This window comes from Cnephaeus nilssonii (assembly GCF_951640355.1).
Source record: "Cnephaeus nilssonii genome assembly, chromosome: 3".
NCBI lineage: Eukaryota > Metazoa > Chordata > Mammalia > Chiroptera > Vespertilionidae > Cnephaeus > Cnephaeus nilssonii.
In genome coordinates, this window is record NC_137074.1 from 50,191,683 (window position 1) to 50,213,510 (window position 21,828).

General features: G+C 41.9%; 1 protein-coding gene across 3 annotated transcripts in view; it reads right to left on the minus strand.

Moving 5' to 3' along the window:
- The window catches only part of ATP13A4 (ATPase 13A4), a 136,998-nt gene extending 123,783 nt beyond the window's left edge, over positions 1-13,215 (minus strand). For all 3 annotated transcript variants that reach the window (XR_013813314.1, XM_079766493.1, XM_079766492.1), the window contains exon 1: positions 13,026-13,215. Coding sequence is in view for 2 of the 3 variants with exons in the window: in XM_079766493.1 (XP_079622619.1) it covers positions 13,026-13,088 (63 nt within the window). In the remaining variant the exon portion in view is untranslated. The remainder of the gene's footprint in view (positions 1-13,025) is intronic.
- Between the last annotated feature and the right edge of the window lie 8,613 nt (positions 13,216-21,828).

Consider the following 21,828-nt stretch of genomic DNA (forward strand, 5'->3'; position numbering starts at 1 on the left):
AAAAAAATAAGTGGTTGAAAAACTGAGTGTGCTTAGATTGGAGAAGACATGCCTGGAGGGGTGGGGGACATACAAGAACAATTTTTAAATGCCTGAGTTGTAGAAATGGAAGCCTGATTTTTGACAGGTGGCCCCAAGAGGCAAAAGAAGTAAGACTAATAAATTTAGGTTAATGGAACCATATATAAGTTCAATACAAAGAGGAAATTTTTAAATAGTCAGCTCTGTCTTATAAATAATTTATCTTATGGTAAGTTTTCTTCTCTAAGGGCATTTAAAGAAAGGTTGGATGGGTGACTGAAAGGGGCAGGAGAAAGTCAGATAAACTTTGAAGAAGCTTCAATGATTCAATGATTCTATGGAATAGGTGAAATGGAGCATAGTAAATCCATCACCTACATCTCTATATTCTAATCCGTATTTACCTTTAGATGTGTATATTATTTCATATAATTGTGGAATATAACTATAACTAGCTACATTCATCCATCATTCATTTATTTATATATTCTAAAGATATGTAGTGTGTACTTACTATATATACCAGGCATTTTTCTAAGCATTGGGGATATAGCAGTAAATAGTTGATTTTAAAAAGCCATTAAAATTAAATAGAAAAATATCCTCCTTGGGGTGATGAAATATTCCACTTTAATTCACGCATTAATTTTGCTATTTTAATTGGCCAAATTATTGTACAGGAACGCTCTGTAGGCAACCATTTCAATAATGTTAAAACTTAAAAACAATTTTTTCCTGCTCTAGAATCTTGTGTAAAAGTTCAGGAAGAAGAGGGTTGGGTTTTAATACCCAAAAGGTTGAAAGCCCCCATAATCAGGCCTTTATTAAAGAACAGGTACTATAACTGTGACCACAGGGGATAGAATTTGATACCATGATAATAATAATTCTAGCTTTAATTTATTCCTTCTAGGGTAGAAATAGCAAGGGGGGAGCTACATAGGAAAACTTTTCTCAAATGAAATATATTGCTAGAGCCCAAAGATTCATTCTGTACCATGAATCTTCTGTGGTTCGAATTGATCCTGCATATATGTGCGTGCATGATGCCTTTTACCTAAAATGCCTTTGAATAAATAGAAACTTCACAATTTCCTATTACACACACCTTCTTCATAGTTCTTTGGGATGGAGAATGGCCAACAAGGTGTTTCTGAGCATCGAAATAATATCCCTTCATGGAAGTTTCTCAAGTCCTGATCTCTACTCCTGAGAAGGGTATTGAAAACTGATGTGGTCTTACTAATGTGTAGACACACAAAGGGTATGATTTTAGGCCACTAGGGAAGACTCTCTGTCTTAAAAAAAAAAAAAAATCCCTCCAACTTATACAAAACCCAGACAAGATTTATATGCAGAGATGTTCACTGTAATATTATTAATAGTAATAAATAGAAAGTAATCTATGTATATAAGAATAAGGTAACCATTCAATAGTTATTCAAGTTATTTTTATGAAGTATTTCAATAACATGGGGAATATGTACATTAAATAATATTAAGTGAAGGGAAACAACATAAAATTATGCAGTATGATTTCAAATTTAATTGAAAAATGATAAGGCACAAACAAAAAGCACTAGAAGATAAATGTATCAAATAAAACATTGATGGCATTTGCCTTGGGCGATGGCATCATTGTGATTCTTCTTTTACTTCTCTATTGTACACATTTTAATCATTAAATATGTTTCACTTTTAAAATCAGAAAATAAATGTACATTTTTTTGAAAAGCCCTTTTCTGCCTCTTCACAGATATCTAAATGCCAGCAGGAAAGCTCTATATTTTATATTCTTTCTTGCTAAGAAAATCACCTGGGGAATCTGACCACTTTAAACATCGGTGGTTCAGTTCAGTTAAACTATGATTTATTAACCATCAGATTGAATTCTGTTTTTTGTCTATTTGTATTGTTTAGACCACCAATTACCATTTGTCTCACTCCAAGTAATAGTATCCAATACCCAATTTTCTTGTCAAACCACCCTCTCCACCATCCTCAGCTGATGTGCTTCGTGTAGAGTTGACTCTGATCCCAACTCCAAGGGTGAGCATGTGACTAGGAGCATGGTATTCAAGCATGAATAAGCTTGAAAAGGGGAAATAATCCAATAAGATTTTTTTAAAATGAGTATTTCGCTGAGACTTTTGAAAAAAAAAAAGCAAATTATTTTTTCCCACTGGCATAGTGCCTAGGGATATGTAATCCTAAAGTTTTCAGAAGGCCCTATGCAAAGTCTGAGAATAAAATCAGTTTGACCAAATTGACAAAGGTCAATTACTTCTAAGTAGGAAATCTTCTCCCAGGACACAAGCAAAAATCCATTGACGTTGAATGAAGGATAGAAGCAAAAACCCTCTTCTACTTCCCATCCTGAAAAGAGGATTCTACAAAACGGAGCTCAAATGACTGCTAGGGGAGGGGAGGAAACTCCCACCCAAGGCCAATTACAGATGTAAGACAGAGGTGGCTGCTGCCATGGAGAGGATGAACAGGAACATTGACAAAGACCACTCCCCAAATCCCAGATACCAAGAGACAGCCTAAGACTTAAGTTGAACAAGGGCAGCAGATAACTCTCCCCACCCTCACCCCCCCTACTAGAAGCCAGCACTGAGTAACAAGCCAAGGAGGCCACCTCTGGGGGAGGGGAAAGAACCTGAGCAGAGACCACTTCTGTGATGCAGGCATGTATGGATGGCTAAAAACTAAAGGGATATCCAGGCCACCTGCTTCCAGTACCTGTGCCCCTATTCCCTTCTCCCAAAAGATCAAGAGAGCCATGACTTTTATCAAATGAGACCAAGATGTTTTGTTTCAAAGCTCAAAATGAGTCCAAACTATAAAGCAACTGCTACACTAGCACACACTGTCTTGGATTTAAATAGAACTAGTAGTAGTAGTGGTGGTCGCAGTAGCAGTGGTGGGAGTGGGAGGGGGAGTGGGAGTGCTGGTGGGAGTGGTAGCAGAAGTCAGTGTCAAAAGGCCTAGGGCATATACTCTTGGAGTTAGAGCAGGAGGCTTGGAGTCAACCGGCCTAGGTCCAAGATCTGGTTCTGCTGCTTCTTAGCTTCCAGATTTGGACACGTTGTATAATTTCTCAGTGCTTCCTTTTGTAAAATTGGGACCAACAACTCAACAGAGTCAGGAAAAAAGAGAAAAACTCTCATAACATATTGCACAAAAATCTTCAATTCACCTTATTGGAAACATAGTAAGTAACTCCAGTGTCACATGCAAGATGTAGACATGAAATAAGACACAGTCCCTACCAATAATAACTCACAATCAGCTGGGGGAGAAAGATAGACGCATGATTCTGCCATAAAACCTAGAGATAATAGCTGTAATAGGCATTCAAAACTACTCCAGACAAGGAAGTAATTAAGAGTGACCCAGGGGCTCCCTGATGGCTTAATGAAGGAAGTCAGACTTGAAGTGGGTTCTGATGGATGGGTAGAAATCTGATGGCCAGGCACCAACATGAAGACATATCCCTGACAGAAAAAGTTTGTAATATGTTCAGGCAAGAGCAAACAGACCACATTTGGATGGTCGGAAAAGATGAGAAGGAAAAAAAATTATTTCTTGGAATTAGCCCAAAGAAAAAAAACCACACAGGGTGGCTTGGACTCTGATCTGAAAGATCTTTATTATGCTTGGTGATTCCAAGTTAAAGGAAAGCTGAGTTGAGGTAAATGTGTGCAATAGTCCTGGCCAGCATGGCTCAGTAATTAAAGTGTTGGCCTGTGCACTGGAAGGTTGTGGGTTTGATTTCCAGCCCTGGTGGGGTTCATGTGGGAGACAACCAATCCATGTGTCTTTCTCCCATCAGTGTTTCTTTCTATCTCTCCCTTTCTCTGTCTCTCCCTTTGTCTTTCCCCCGACCCCTTCCTTCTCCCCTCTAGAAAAGTTAATGGAAAAAAATAGCTTCAGTGAGGATAATCCTACATAATAAAAAGGTAATATGTAAATTACCATCACTCCGCTATGCCCACGATTGGGCCAGCGGGAGACACAGGGGGCAGGACTCAGGGTGGCTGGGGTGGGGATTGGTCCGGCAGGACGCTGAGCTCACGTTGCCAGCGGCGGCGCGAGCTCAGGTCTGCGCCATGGCTGTTCTGCAGCACAGACGGGCCTCTGGGGCAGCGAGCCGGGTGTTTGGAGGCCCTGGCTGACGGCTGATGAGGCGGCTCAGGTGGGCAGGCGGCGCGGGTGGGCGGGCGGCGCGGCTCCCGGGGGGGGGGGGGGGGGGAGGGTGGCTGGTAGGAGTCTGGGGGCAGTTGGGCCGCAGGAGCGCGTGGCGTCTGCAGAGGACGCAGGTTTCCAGGAAGGCAGAGGAAGCGGCGGCAGCCCCAGCCTTCCCCACACCGGATCTGACCAGGGGACAGACAGCCTACACGTGCATGATTAAATCATACACTGGGCCTCTAGTAAGTAAATAAATAAGTAAATAAATAAATAAGTAAATAAATAAATAAATGTGTGCTATAAAAATTAACCTACCTTTTCATTAAAGAGCAAATAAAAATAGCCACTCATCTACCAAAACTTAATTCTTGGATATTTTTTGTTTTGAACTGACCTAAACCGGCAGTCAGACATCCCTCTCCCAATCTGGGACCGCTGGCTCCTAACTGCTCACCTGCCTGCCTGCCTGATTGCCCCTAAACCCTCTGCCTGCCAGCCTGATCACCCCTAACCACCCTCCCCTGCCAGCCTGATCACCCCTAACCACCCTCCCCTGCCAGCCTGATTGCCCCTAACCACCTTCCCCTGCCGGCCTGATTGCCCCTAATTGCCCTCCCCTGCCAGCCTGATCACCCCTAACCGCCTTTGTCTTGGCCCCGGCCACTGTGGCTTTGTCCAGAAGGAGGACAGGATGACCAGAAGATGTCGGGTCGACCTGGTCTAATTAGCATATTACCCTTTTATTAGTATAGATATTGGATATACCAACTCTTCTGAAGGCAAATACCTGTGCTTTACGTCTTCTGGGGGCCTGGCGACCGTGTAGGGTTCAGTATTGGTTATGACTTATTGTTAGATTCATTCTTTAGTCCTTTATTTATGAAGAATTAGCACAGCAACAACCATCAATATTCAGTTCCCACTTAATGCAATGTCTCCAGATATGTTCTCTTTTCCTTGGTTAAAAAATTCTTACAGTGTTTTGGAAAAAAATCAAGAGTATCACTTAAATTTGTAAGAGGTTTCACAGCGGTTTTGTCCACCTGTGTTAAAACTTTTAAAATCACATCTTTTTGTGAGTGTTGAAGAGGACCTCAAGAAACCATTTGCATTTGTCTCTGGCTCAAATTTATATGGTATTATTATCTCCACCTTATAACTGAGGTGACTGATTTGCTTTAAGGTTGTAAGAATAAATAATGGCAGAACCAACACCAAAATGCTGGCCTCCTAACGTTTTGGGATTTTTTCCAATTATACCTGCTATTTCTGCCATAGTTAATAAATAAAATAGTGCATCCAGAATTTAGCAAAACCAAGAGGCAGTAAACCACTATGTTTAAAGTGGGGACTTAAGCCATAGCTTGCCATTTACTTAACTAAATAAATGTGAGCATATCACTTACTCTCTCTATGACTCAGTTTCTTCACATGTGGAAAAAGATGATAATTCCACAAGGGCTGCTAAGGGGATTAAGCAAGTTACTAAGTGAAAAGTTCTTAGTTCTGATCAATCACCATATAAATATTTGCTATTACTCTTGCCATCCTCACACCCAACCTGGTCCTAATTTTCCCTATGGAATTAAGTGGTAGCATCATCTTCTCCCATCGGACAAACTATGAACTTTAAATACATCCTTAATAGCTAGCCCTTCTCTCTTACTGCTCAGTCTATGAATTACAGTCTTTTTAACTCTCTTTTTGAAATATCTCTTAAACCCATTATTTACTCAGTATCCTATCTGACAAGGCTTCATCCTGAATGCCTCACTTGGATTATTTCAAACACCTTCTTCCTGGTCTCTTTTCCCCCAACCAACTTTCCTTGCTCCGTGATAAAACATTCTTTGGAAAGGCAAATCCTCCCAGAACACTCCCTGGTTCCGATCATCCAGCAGCTTCCCCTTATGTTCACCAGGCTGGCCTCACAGTCCTTCTAACCAAGTCCAGCTCCACCATCAAAGATTCTAATTCAGTGGGTCTGGAACGGGGTCTAAGAATCTATTTTTCACATACTCCTCAGTCTTTTCATGGGCCAGTGTTTAGGAATCATCAGAAAAGATAAAATGTACACTCATTAGGATGTCTTATAAAGTCCTTCACAATCTGACCTGCAACTACCCCTCCAGGGAAATTAAATCACATCTTTCCCCTTGAAGCTGTCTTTGACTGAGTTGCTCCTTCTATGGTCCCAACACTCTGTATACATAATTCCGTCAATGACACCTATTTCATGACATTCATTGTGTTTGCACCCCCAGGTCCCCCACTTGTGGGGCCAGCTTCATGGGCATGCAGCCTGTGCAGTCACACAGAGCCCTTCTCTCAAAAGGGCCCCGAGCTTGGTGTAATGTTCTGCTATAGTCATCCTGAGAGTCTTAGTAATTGTTGAACAAGGTACACCTCATTTTCATTTTGCACGGGACCTCACACATTATGTTCTTGGTCCTTCTCACTCAACTGTGAACTCTTTGAAAACAGAAGCTATTTGCTATTCACTAGAAATACTTCTTGCTTAGAACAGAGGATTCCTGGTGCCAAGTAAAAGTTTGGTAAATATTTGTTGAGTGTATCCATGAATGAATGAAAGGATAGAATAAAGTATTGTGTAGAAAAATAGTGCGGTGTGGCTAATTAACTCTGAAGAATAACCTTTCTTTATGCTTGGGGAAGAGAGGAGTCGATTGATAAGTTCACAAGATGACAGACCTTTTCAAATAAGTAACATAAATTTCCTCGGTTTCTCATTAAATTGTTCCAACTGCTTCTCCTGTAAGCCCCACTGCCTCCTTGTTCTCCTCAAAATGCTAAATCGCTGGCTAATGGAGTTTGCAAGTGCAGGATCAGAAAATATGCCCTTAGTGTTTGTGCCAAACATTGTGCTAACTTTGGGGGGGTACCATGAAAGGGAAGGGGGGCCATAGAAAGGTGAACCAAGCAGGGTCCCTGTTCTCAAGAAGCAATTAAAGCTTACTCTTTAGGAGCTTCTGTCAAAGATGAGTTGATTTCATGAGAGTTTTGCAGCAATGAATAGAAAATAAAGACATTAGACTTGGCCAGTGGCCCAGCTTCCTGAACATTTCAACTGACAAAATGCCTCAGTTGGAACACAATTCCTCCACTATGAGATCTGTGGGGTCACTAGTTAACATTGGCAACCAACTCGGAGGTGCTCCTGAAGCATAATAAATAAGTGGCTATTGAGGTGGGGGAGGTGCTTTTGCTCCCTGGTGTTAGTGAAGAAAAGAGGAACATCAGCTATCAAAGTGAGCCAAATAATTGGTGAGCGCAGATGCCCCTCACTCATGCAGAAGGCATGACAGGACTTCCAATGTGGCAAAGCCCACACACCACCAGGCGGCCATATTAGTGCCGGTGGCAGTACTAACTTCTTGCTGTTCTCAGAAATGAGATAGATGTTCACAAAGAGCTTCTCTTGCTATTCCACAATCCCCAGTCTACTCACTGAGAAACTATCAGGGATAACATTAAGAGATTCCAATAAAAAGAATACAAATGCCAAAAAAAAAAAAAGAATACAAATGCCAATAAACATATAGAGAAATGTTCCACTTCAAGTCAAGGAAATGAAAAAATAATACAACCATATGCTGGTTTGGCTCAGTGGATAGAGCGTTGGCCTGCGGACCAAAGGGTCCCAGTTTCAATTCAGGTTAAGGGCACATGCCTGGGTTGTGGGCTTAGTCCAATGTGCAGGAGGCCAATCAATGATTCCCTCTCATCATTGATATTTCTATCTCTCTCTTCCTCCCCCTTCCTCACTGAAATAAATAAAAATATATTTTTAAAAAATAATACAGCCATAAGGATCATTTTCACATACCAGATGAGACGAAGTTCTAAAGATGGATAATGTTTAACATTGGCAAGTATGGTAGAGGTAGCAAGTAGTCTCAATAGATTGCTAGTCAGAGTATAAATTAGTATAACCACAATCCTGAGGAGGGCAATTTGGCATTATGTATCAACCAAAATTTAAAACACACATCCCTTTCATGCAACAATGCCATTTCTAGGATTTTATCCTAAGGAAATAATCTGACAGTTAAAATACATGTACAAAGTAGTCCATCACAGCCAAACGTTTAGAAATAATCTAAGTGTGCAACATAAAAGATTTGCTTAATAAAGCATAGTTCATCCAAACACAATTTAGCTAAACATTAGTGAGAAGCTCATTTATTTTATCGCCCTCCAACTTACTGTCAATTCCTTATGTATTTTCTGATTATTTAGCTAATCTAGCATTAAAATATAAAACTTTAGACAATGAAAAACATACAATTTAAACATTAAATTATCTGAACCATAATTATCTAAAGGGAACTATATCCATAATATATTTTAGATGTAATAAAAAGGCCAGCTTAAAAAATATATATATATGAAATTACTCCATGTCTTATTTTTAAAAAACACACAATTTTGTGAGTATTTATGTGCATTCTTTTAAGAAGATGCCATAGCTGATTTGGCTTAGTGTATAGAGCGTTAGCTCTTGGACTGAAAGGTACCAGGTTCGATTCTAGTTAAAGGCTTGTACTTGGTTTCAGGCTCAATCCCCGGCCCTGGTCGAGGCACATGCAGAAGGCAACCAATCAATGTGTCTCTCTCACACAGTGTTTCTCTCTCTGTGTCTTTCCCCCTCCCTTCCACTCTCTATAAAAATCAATGGGAAAATATCCTCAAGTGAGGATTCACACACACACACACACACACACACACACACACACACAAATATCATAATTAAATGTGTGTTTAGGGTTGATCATTTAAAAAAAGAATAGGTTGTGATTAATTTTGCTTTGGTATGATGTACAGTGCAAATAAATGGATGATATCCAAATACAATATCTCTACTGTATTTAGAGACATCCAAATATAATATCAAGGGGGTGGGGAACAAAGGTAAGTCTTGAGGAAATAGTATGTTCAGTGGTGTGCTGGTAAATATTTAACAACTATCCTTCAGGCGGGGCAGGGTGAAAGTCCTATATAGCATTTACCAATTTCTATCGCAAATACTCCCAACATTACTCATTTCAAGCTACTAATGTGATGTCACTGAATGCAGAGTCGGGAAGAGATATATAGTAGCACATGGTGACATAGTATTTCCATGATACACATACAACATGCATATAATTGCAAAAGTATAGATAATGCCAAAATGCAGTAAACTAATTAGAAAGTGACAAAGTTTGTGTATGCACTCTTTCTAAGTCTGGAAGGAGAGTCACTAATAATATGATCATGTCTGAGTAGAAATTTCATGAATCATATTTACTTCATTTTTTAGACTACTCTATGTCGTTTTAATATTTTTACAATAAACATGTTATCTGCATAATCAGAAAAAAATAAATCAAGGTGTGTGTTTTTTCTTATTTGCTAAAACCTAGGAAAGAAAAAAATATCAGGGAACATTACTTTTAACACAGGTCTCACTGGAACAAAACACTTTTCCAAAAGGAGTTTGAGTTCACTAGGGTGTTACTGAGAATAATGGTGAACAATGTTTGAATCAATTAAACCATGATAGCTTTGTTTAGTCATGGTAAAGAAAATGAGCATTCAGTGTTTACAAGGCCTTTCAAAACATATATGCAACATCAGAATTCAAAGGCCCTCTGATACTCCTGTTACAAATAAGGAAACTGAAGTTGGGGAGGTGCCTTTGCTTCCTGGTACAACATAGTTAGGTGATTTCCCAAAGTAACACTACAAGGCAGGGTATAAGGTTACTCAGATCCTCTCCATTTATAAATAGTCTCTATAGCTTGTGATCCAGGTATATATTCCTCACTTGTCATCCTATATAATCCTATATAATAAAGAGCTAATATGCTAATTAGACCAAACAACAGAAAAACCATCTGACGACCTTCCCAATGAAGCCAGGGCTGTGAGGGCAGAGCCTTTGCATCAATTTCGTGCATCGGGCCTCTAGTTATTTAATAAGAAGAGATGAGCTCATTTGAGGAAATACTATTTGTTGGATTGCCAAATTGCTAAAGCTTCCATCTTTGTTTGGGTAATAGCATCTTCCTCTTCTCCAGAATTTTATACTTCTCAAAACACTTCCTCATAGATTACCTCAGTTGTACTTCATAAGAGCCCTGTGAGACAGGTAAGGTAAGAAGGACCACTCCTATTTCACAGATAAAACAAAACTAAAAATTGAGGCAAAAGCAGGCAAGTGGCTAGCCCAAGGCTAGTGAGGCATCTGATCTAGGCATGGTGCTGTCTGGGAGTCAGTTTCTCTTTTGAGGCCTTTCTGAGTCATTTGGGTGTACCTTCTCTAAATGGAAATTTCTCCCCTATTCTTCCTTGTCCCTTTAACAAATTCTTTCTTCCATCGGCTCCTATCTCACTTAGTACTTAAGGATATTACTTTCAGGTCAGTAAGAGTTACTCCTTAGAGTATCTCTTTTATTACAGAATGAAAGATAGTCCCAACCATCTTTAGGCCTGGAAATATTCTTGTTTTTCTCTATTTGACACGAGGGCTAACCCCTAGCATGCTGTTTTCTCTTGAAATTTGAAGTGATTTCTATCATCAGAGGAATGACTTCTGCATAGATCTGGTATCTATTATAAATCACAGAACTGTAAACACTTGGGTATGACACACTTCTAGATAATCTTGGCTTTCTAAGTAGGTTAACACTGAAGGCAGGCTTACTCAGAAAATACAAATCATCTATAACGAAATGGATGCTGGGAAATCAAAGATCATGTGTTCTCCTAAGCTTTGTTTTATTAATGGAAGAAGTGGGTTCTCCTCTTAAGAGTGCAATGTCCCCAGGAAGAACTGAAAAAGGTATCAGTGAGCTATGTTCAGGTCCAAAGACAGAAGAGCTACCAACTTATAGTAAACTATGTGCTGCCTCAGCTCCTGGGCTTATGTAACTTAGGACAAGCAAATTCTCAGTCCATCAGTTTCCTCATAGTTAAAACAGAAATCATAACGCCTAACTCACAGGGTGTAGTGAAAACTAAATTAGCTAGTGGCCAATAAGGAACATTTTGTAAACTAAAATCTCCATGAAAATATGTGGAATACATTTAAGATATCTTGATAATTTTTGAAATTCACTGCTCTGGGCGATGGGAGTGAGTAGTAAGTTTAAAAAAGGGACAGAGTGTCAAACACTGCAATAGGCAGGTGGCCAGATTTCTCCAGGCAGAGCAGGATGCATACTAATAGTTGCACCTCCACTGAGACCCTGGGCAAAAGACTCCTTTCCAGAACACAGTGTCCCTTTCCATATCAATGGCTCTCTCCTAACTGGGCTTTCAGCTGCATGCAGAACTCATGGATGCCCTGGTGCATTGGGGTCAAGGGGAAGTGCTATTATGAAGATGAATATTAACAAAATTGCTTCTTGGGAATGTGTTAATCCAGAAAGAATACTAGTTTCCCTAGAAGGCATAGTAGCTTCTCTAGAATGTCTATTCTCAAGGACTCATAATGAGTAAAGAGAGACAAATTGTCAGAGCAGAAATGAGTGTAGACGAAAAGCACAGGTATGTTTTGATCTGATAATTTAAGGAACTACTTTAAAAATTAGAGGGAAGAAGACCCTGCCTTCTGGTTAATAGTATTAAGTATGGGAATCAAATTTTCAACTTAATATGGAGAATGATGAAAAATAAAAATAGGGTCAGAAAGTCATTTCTGGTGACATTTGTGTAGGACCTGAAGGTAATTGTCATTTGGCTGTCAAACCTAAAAAAGCAAGGAGGTGGTTAAGTAAGCCACATAGATGTGGGTGCCTTTTATTCCCTTATAATTTTTCAGCTTTGATAGCAGAAGAAATCTACTTCTGAAGGTCCAAAAAAATGCTGTTGCTATAGGAACAGGTAAGCAGATTAGACTTGAAAGACCAGTTTAGGAACAAAGAGTGTAATAGACAGGGCTAAAACAAATAACCAAGAAAGCACTTTAAGGGAATATCTTTTGGGTTTGTTATTTACATATTAATTTCAGGAAGATCAAATGCTGTTATAGAATGAGAGCATCACATTGAAATTACACCATTACTGACATAAAAGACTCTGCTTACACAATTAGCAGAAAGGCCTTATTAAGTAGAAATACACATTTCTAACTCTCTCTTGATTACAGTGTAATTGAGAAATACAGCTTTAAATTCAGCAAGAGAATCGTCTTTGATTTTTCTACAGTTCCCCAGATCGGAACACATCTAAAATAAAAGAGAACATGAACTTCATCAACTTCTATAACTAGGGAGCTACAGGCGAAATCCTAGAAGTAAACAGAAATGTGTGTAGGACGATCATTGTTAATATTCCACACGTCTTTACTGTCCAACAGTCTTTGTGCACACAGATCTGTGAGAAGAGCAAAAGGTCAGAGACCCAGCTGCACTCCTATTTCTTGTTGATGTTCTGCTTCTTCCTATCGGGGAATACCCTGCTCCCAGCCTTAGGGATGTGCTGAAATTAAAGGAGGTTCTGAACAGAACTTGCTTTCCTGGGAAGGCTCAAACATGCATCATAAAGTGGCATTGTGCTCCTTTCCCTTTCCGTTTTATTTTAAAAAGCAAACATTCTTGATAAAATGAATACAATATGTTCAGTCTAGCACATTTATGCTGTCAGAGGTTACATTTATGGGGCAGGGAGATTTCTTGGCCATTACTTTTTCTCACATTAATCCCAGAGTCAGGGTGCAGAGAAGTGTGTGTGTGTGTGTGTGTGTGTGTGTGTGTGTGTGTGTGTGTAGGAATGGGAAGAGAGGAAAGCAGCTAGAATCTTACCATCTCATTCTCTTCTCCTTCGTTGAGCAAAGCATGCTGGCCCTTCTCAAAGTGGTTCCCCATGGACAAGTGCTTCCACTCCTCCTCCCTGACCTTCCCAGAGCAGGCGCTTCCAGGAGGAATTTGCCGAGCTACCCGAGTCGCCAGCTGACTGAAAGAGTTAATGATCCTCCAGGTTAAAACACCTTCTTGCGCACACACCTGCACTCAGCAAATGACAGTACTTAGCAAACTGAACTAACTCCTCCCATGAGTCACCCTCTGCTCGAGGACTTTCTGCCTGCTCCTTACGGCATTTCCTCAGAGCAGCTGTCCCAAAGGAGACTGCTCCCCGGCTGACCTTTTTGTGCCCAACTTACAGGGAAAGAACTCATTGCCTGCCCAGTGCCTGCCAGCATAAGGCATCTGACTGCAAATCCAACCGGACAATGTGGAGTTGGCAGGACCTCCTGAGGAACTGGGCAGACATAAGAATTCCCACGTCACTGCTTTATTTGCTGAGGCTAAGGAATTGGGGCTGGGTGAGGCTCACAGAGGAGCAGATTTTTTTATTATTATTATTTCAGAGTGGAAGGGAGAAGGAAAGAGAAATAGAAACATCAATGATGAGAGAGTCATTGATCAGCTGCCTCCTGCATGCCCCACACTGGGGATAAAGGCTGCAAGCCAGGCCTGGCAGCAATCGATTGGTGACCTCCTGGTTCATAGATTGACACTCAACCACTGAGCCACACCAGCCGGGCCACAGAGCTGCAGGTGTTATTTCATTAATGAAAGCCCCAATCCTTCGGCTTTTAATAGTATCCAGATTCATTTTACTTACAAAAGGTACAAATTATGACCAGTCCTCTTCAGAAGGTATTTGTAATCACATGTCTTTGTGTAAGCAAAAAGCATTCTACTTACTGTGTATGTGGAATTAAGTTTACTTTTGTGAAAAAAATGTCAAGAAAGAACAAAGATATAATCAAACTATTTTATGTAGTCTCTTTCACCAAAATATTGGTAGCTAAATGCCTAAGGAGGGCTAGAAATAAAATAATCAGGTGACTATGTGGCAAAACTCATTTTTTAACTTATTCACGCATTCATTCAATATACATTGTTTGAGCACAGCAACTACCTCTATACTAATAAAAGGGTAATATGCAAATTGGTTAGGACACCCTCACAGTAACGACCAAACAGCAGGCTCTGTGGGCGACCAGGCCGGCAGGGGAGTTAGTGAGGGACGACCAAACGACTGAACAGCAGGCTGCGTGGGGCAACCAGGCCAGCAGGGGGGGGGGGTCAGTTGGGGGCAACCAGGCCAGCAGGGGGACAGTTGGGGGTGACCAGGCTGGCGGGAGGGGGGGCAGTAAAGGCCGACCAGGCCTGCAGACGGGGGGCGGGGGGCAGTTAGGGGAGATCAGGCTGGCAGGCAGAGGCGGTTAGGGGTGATCAGGCTGGCAGACAGGTGAGCAGTTAGGAGCCAGCGGTCCCAGATTGTGAGCAGGATGTCCAACTGCCAGTTTAGGCCCCATCCCGGTGATCGGGCCTACTGGCAGTTGGACATCCCCTGAGGGGTCCTGGATTGGAGAGGGTGCAGGCTGGGCTGAGGGGACCCACCCCCCTGTGCACGAATTTTGTTCACCAGGCCTCTAGTATATAAATAAAGTTATATTTTCTACCTTCAGACTGATGTAGGGATTTACTCAAATAAATACAATAGAAATTTGTTGGTTACTTTGAAAGTTTGAAAAGTACTTGTAATCACATTTGTATATGCAAAAAATATCTACTTAATGTGTACGTGGTATTAGGTTTACTTTTGTGAAAACATGTAGAGAAAGAACAAAGGTATAATCAAACTATTTTATGCAGTCTCCTTTCATTAAAATATGGTTGTTAAACTTTTCAGAAGGACTAAAAATAAAATATTCTTCCAACAGCTCTATAAAGTTAGTAGTCCTATGTCATAGATGAGCTATCTTTGCAGCCCTACACAAGCTCCCCCCACCCCCAGCTAGTTATAGATCCTGGCTTCAAGATTTGGGGTGACTACAAATCCATGTGCTTTCTGATACAGTCATGCACTGCATAATGACCTTTCATTAACAACAGACCTCATATATTACACTGGTCCCATAAGATTATAATGGAATTGAAAAATCCCTACTGTAATATTGTCAACAATAATAAAAAAAATCCCTATTGTCTAGTGATGTCATAGACATTGTGGCCACCGTAATGTCACAGTTCAATGCATTATTCACGTGTCTGTGGTAATGCTAGTGTAAACAAACAGACTGCACTGCCCATCGTATAAAAGTACAGCACATACGATTGTGTACAGTACATAGTACTTGATAATAATAACAAATGACTATATTACTCATTTATGTATTTACTATACTATACTTTTTATCTTTATTTTATGGTGTGCTCTTTCTACTTAATAAAAAGGGGAGGTTTGCTGTAAAACAGTATGCCGTGTTATGCTGGCAGCAGCCCCATACATCTTGTGTTTACTGTGTCTCTTGATGGCAACATTTTCTCTTATTCTTGATTTATTCTCCCCATCATTAACCAGTACCTGACTATATTCCAGAAATAATGGATACAGTGGAAGAAGAGTGTCCATTATTGACTGCAATGGGATAAAATATTTTGCCCTTACTTCCCCCACCCCCTCACCCCCAAGAAAGAAGCAGATTTTGTCATGGAATCAATTGCTTGCCCAAGCTCTTCAACAAAGGTGGTGTTTTGGGTATCCCCATTTTCCCAAGGCTGCCACCATGGGCCCAAGATGTAGATGGGCTGCTCTGTCCTGACTCATAAGATCAGAGGAAGGCGAGTCCCTCTGGAGGACCCTGGGCAACCTTCAAACAAGACCAGGGCCAATCAGATTTGGGAAAGGCAGGATCTGATGGGGAGCAAAGAACAAAGAACAGCACAGGAAGAAAGAAACATCCTGGAGGAAAACAGAAGGCCTAGTACAAGGTAGCTACGATTTCATTTTTCAAGGCAGTTCAGGAAGTTCATGGATCCTTAATGAGGATTCGCTTCTTGCCACCAAGAGACGCCCACGGGTTTTTTACTTGGATATATTCTATGTAATTGTAATAAACTTTCATTACATTTCCAGCTCCTCTTCTTTGGAAATAATATTAACTTCTAGTTCATGGGCCATGCCAAAGAGATTGACATTGCCTCAATGGGGGAAAGCAAGAAATTTGGGCTCTTGTAAAGGTTAAGCAGAACTTGAAGAAATTATGCTCTAGCAAAAAAAAAAAAAAAAAAAATGTTTTAATAGCATTTACCTTTTCTTATTATGACATTAAAGTATGCTTATTGTGAAAAATTAAATAATGCAGACAAGTGAATAAAGCAAAAAATGAATTCTCCTACTCATAGTTACTGTTAGAATTTGGCTTTCTTTCTTTCTTTCTTTCTTTCTTTCTTTCTTTCTTTCTCTCTTTCTTTCTTTCTTTCCTTCTTTCTTTCTTTCCTTCTTTCTTTCCTTCTTTCTTTCTTTTTAATCTAAGCATCCATGGATAATAACAGACTCATCCTATATAATAAAGAGCTAATATGCAAATGGTCATCATGCCCTCACACCATCACACTATAATGGCTCAGACACTCAACACTGGGGAGAGAGGATTGGGGACCAGCCAGGCTGCAGCCCGGGAGAGGGACAAGCCACCCGCCCTGCAGTCCCAGGCGCCAGTGGCTGCGCCTGCGCCTGCGGCCCAGGAGAGGGACAAGCTGTCCGCCCCCATGATCCCGGGTGCCAGCAGCTGGGGCTGCGGCTCGGGAGGGGGACAAACTGCCTGCACCGTGGTTCCAGGCACCTGCGGTTGAGGCCCAGCAAAGCTGCCTGCCCACGGTCCCCTGCGGCTGCAGCCAGCCCAGGCAAAGCCAGCCCGCGTCCTGGGTGCCTGTAGCCAGCCAGAGGGAGGGAAGCCCAGGTCCCAGGTGCCTGTGACTGGCCGGAGGAGGGAATCCTGGGTCCTGGGTATAGGGCATGGCAGAGGCAGTTAGGGGAAATCAGGCCAGCAGGGGAGCAGTTAGGGGCGATCAGGCAGGCAGGCAGAGGGGTTAGGAATGATCAGGCAGGCAGGTAGGCGAGCAGTTAGGAGCCAGCAGTCCCGGATCATGAGAGGCAGTAAGACATTCCCTGAGGAGTCCTGGATTGGAGAGGGTGCAGGCTGGGCTGAGGGCTCAACGCGCCCCCCCCCATGCATGAATTTTGTGCACCGGGCCTCTAGTGTTACATATAAGAGTGTGTGTCTTGTTTTTACTTAATATTTTATTACCTTTTCCATATCACTAAACATTTCTGAAATTTTTGATATTTAACAGATTTATAATATTCTATTATATTGGGTATCTATAATATATTCTACTTGATAAATATTAACAAATAGTCTTTCAGGAAAACTTCTTTATGTTCTTAACATAAGCATATCATCAAATATTTTAATAGTAAATTAAAATATTGTGAACTAGCCTGGCCAGCATGACTCAGTGACTGAGCATCAAGCTATGAACCAGGAAGTCACAGTTTGATTCCAGGTCAGGGCACATGCTCAGGTTGTGGGCTCAATCCCCAGTGTGGGGCATACAGGAGGTAGCCAGTCAATTACTCTCTCTCATCATTGATGTTTCTATCTCTCTGTCCCTCTCCCTTCCTCTCTGAAGTCAATAAAAATATTTTTTAAAGAAAATATTGTGAACTACAACACTAGGCTTTGTGAATGACATCTGGGCTAAGAGATGCAATATGGCCAAAAGGATTGAGATATTAGTATTGGCCCCTGCAAAGAGTGAGTTAAAGGGGTGATAAATATCATAGAAAAGAATGGTGAGACACCCATGTAAAACATACATGGTGTCAAAACAAGCCAAAGGAGAGTCGTTTGGGCAAAAAATGAAAAAGGATCACAAGTCAAATTTATAGAAAAGATCCCTTTATTAACTTTTGGTCAAGAATATGTTTGTATATTTTCAGAAAACAACTCTGAGACCATGTGGATTCCTGCAACAGAAAGGAAGTGACAGGAGTGCTCCAGCCATGAAGACAGAAGAGAAACAGTCCAGAGATGGAAGACGCTGACCATGCCTTGCCATACTAGCAGTCAGCAGCTGTGCGTCACTGCAGGTTGCCCAGGACCAAACCAGAGAGGGTTGGACCTGCATTACCACCATTTGTCCACCATCCAGAACTGAAATATCATTGCTGTTATGAACTGTTTGACATAGAAATTGGGACTCAAAAGAACTGTTGGCCCAGAAAGAAACTCACTATAGACCAATTCATTTGCCTCTCAGCATAACCATTATTGCTTGTCTCATTTTCGGTTCTTATAAGTGTATTTCTAGTATTACATGAGCTCACTCATCTAGGGGAAATGAGGAACAACATAGACTGAAGAACAAGAACAGCATTGATCAGACTGTCAGACCTCAAAGGGAAGGTAGGGGAGGGTGGGGATAGGGAAGATAGATCAACCAAAGGACTTGTGGGCTTGCATATGAGCCTAACCAGTGATCACGGACAACAGGGGGATGGGGGCATGCGTGGGGAGGGGTTTAGGATGGGAATGGGGGGGATGAGGACAAATATGTGATACCTTAATCAATAAAGTAATTAAAAAATAAATAAAGAAAGAATGGTGAGGCCAATGTTGCCATTGGATCTAATGGAAGTGTGACCAGGGCTCATGCTAGGATAGTGCATGTTTGTATATGTATGTGTGTGCATACATGTGTGTGTGCACATGTGAGAGAGAGTGGGATGAGGAAGGAGACAGGCCCGTTGCTGTCCAGACACATGGACTGTATAATGTCCAGCTTATACATTCTCTTGTAGTGAATGTATAAGCTGGAGACCATCTGTTCTATCATAGGGGTAAAAAAAGAGCAAAGCAAACCAAATCCTGAAGATTCAGAATTAAGGCTAATCAATGAGGTAGTAAGTTTCAATAAGTGAAACTGGAATTTAGGGCAGTAGCAAAAAGAATACAGTAAGGAAACAAAGGCAGGGAGAGGTGTTGGCTACAGAGAACCATGGTCTAAATGCATCCATTATACCTGGAGGAGAAGAAAGCTTGCTCCTTCCAGCATCTGCACAGGTGTTTGAGTTGAGGACTCGGGTGCTCCATTCTAAACTGCCTTCTCCTCTGTTACCTCATATGATGCTCACTCGATGGCCATCTCATGCCTCCCTTCATGAAGCACTTCCAAGTGCTGAGCAGTACTAAGCATTTTACAATATCACAGGGGCGGGGCAAATAATACTGGTCTTTCGGTACAGATGAGAAAACTGAGGCTCGGAGCAGTGAATTGACTTGTTCAAGATCACATAGTGGGAGAATAAGAGGTAGGAAGTGAGTGTATTTTCCATCTTATATTCCAGAATACTTGACCATTTAATAGTTTTGTATGCAAGCTCCTGGGTGTTGATGCCAGCAGAGAATGTTGACTGGAGAAGGTGCCCTACACAGGGACACTAGAGGGGCCGGGGGAGAAGAAGGCTAAATCATTTCAGGGTGTGACGTCTGGATTGGAATCAGACCAGCCAGTCCCTGAAGCATCTTCCAGTGCCAAGATGATCTGGCTCTGAATTTCTCTCATTTAAAAAGCTGGTTGCCCACATTAGACAGTGGTGCTGGCAGAGCTCAGCTCTGATTCTCTCTCTCTCCAGTGCTGATGGCCTTTCAAAGGTCCCTGGAAACCCAGGACTCCAAGACTGCCCTCCTGAGCCTGGCACCCTTAGATTAAAATGCCCCTTTCAATGTTAAGAACTTCCCAGAAATCAGAATATGCAGTAATAACAGCAAACATCAACATGTTCACTCTGTACTAAGCACTTTCTGTGCATCATCTCATCTAGCTTCATATCAACTCTAAAAGATTTAGTAGAAGCTAAGGAATCTTTGCTAGAACACACTGATAGCAAATGGCAAGGCAATCATTTGAGTCCAAGCTACTGAAGTTAATTAAATAAATGTTAAATAAATGAATGGGTGGAATCTGTCAGTAAAATGTCCAGATTTGAATTCAGACCACACCAAATCCACATCTGTTATTCTTACCACAGCACATCGCACTCTGGGAGGCATGTCTAGTGCAGAATAGAAATATCAAACAGGCAAAATTAACTTATGGGGAGACAGATATAAAGAATAAACTTTCACTGGACAGGTGTGGCTCAGTGGTTGAGCATTGACCCATAAACCAAGAGGCCATGGTTCCATTCCCAGTCAGGGCACATGCCCGGGTTTCGGGCTCCATTCCCAGTGGGGGGCATGCAGGAGGTAGCTGATCAATGATTCTCCCTTATCATTGTTTTTGTCTCTTTCTTCTTCTACATTCCTCTCTGAAATCAATAATTTCCATTACCCACTTGCTTATGATGTTGAAAGACATGTGCCATATAAACAAATATATATGGCACATGTATCTGAGCTTCATTAGTTGTTAATTTCAGTCTCTTCTCCCTCCCAAAATATCATTGACTAGAGGTCCGGTGCATGAAATTCATGCACTCAGGGCGGGGAGGATCCTTCAGCAAGCCTGCAACCTCTCGCAGTCCAGGAGCCCTCAGGGGATGTCCAACTAAAGGCCCAGGGGGAGCGGGCCTAAGCTGGCAGATGGACATCCTTAGCACTGCCATGGAGGCAGGAGAGGCTCCCGCCACTGCCACTGTACTCGCTTGCCATGAGACCAGCTTCAGGTTGAGTGGCACTCCCCCTTTGGGAGCGCACTGACCACCAGGGGGCAGCTCCTACATTGAGCATCTGATCCCTGGTGGTCAGTGCGTGTCATAGCGACCAGTCGTTCTGCTATTTGGTCGATTTGCATATTAGCCTTTTATTATATACTAGAGGTCTGATGCACAAAATTTGTGCAAGGGGCTCGGCCCTTGCAGCCCCTGTTGCCTCGCTGCCCCACCCACTGCTTGTTCCAGAAGGTCGTTCCACAGTCTGGTTTAATTAGCATATTAGCTCTTTATTATATAGAAGGATTGATCCACTGAGTCTTTCTCCATTCTGTATAGAATCTTACTCGCTGAAGAAAAAGAAACCTTGCGTGAGTCATTTCCAAGTGGACATTTGGAAGGATGGTAAATAGGGAGTCCCAATAGCCAGTCCCAGCTTTCTCTCCCTCTTTCTCTCTCCCTCTTTCTCTCTCTCTCTCTCTCTCTCTCTCTCTCTCCCCCATGTCTAGCAGGGACCTGTTCTTCATTCCCACCAGGGGACTCAGCCTTGTTCCTAGGTCATCCCAGGCCCATGGTGGGGGTCCTGAATTTAGCTCAGCCTCACTCTCCACTGTCCAACACCAAGTCACACTCCTTACCAGTCTGACTGAACGCTGTGCCCTGATTCTGCCAATAAGATTCTACCTCCTGTAGGTACTACTGTTCCCAGGTTCCTGTCTGGCAGCCTGCCTCGAGCTTCCAAACCTTCCTAGGAATAAGGACTAGCCTTTCTCTTCTCAGGTTCCTACCAGGAATTGGGATACTGCCCCAGGCTCCAAGTCTCTGGTTGGGCTTGGTCTCTAGAGGACAGATTCCTGGAGCCAACTTCCTGTCTGTATTTCCAAGTATCACTTGCCCCATGTTCCTTCTTGCTGAGCTCTAGCTGTTTGTTAGGAATATTCCACTTCTGTCTTATGGCCTCCCTTCCCTTCCCCCTTAGCCAGCTGCTCTCCTGAGCTGTAAGCAAGATTGCCATATGCTTCAGTTGCCTGCTAGGTTGGACCTCCTTTGCCAGCCCCTGCAATTTCATCTATTCCCCAAGTGCAGAGTTTTACC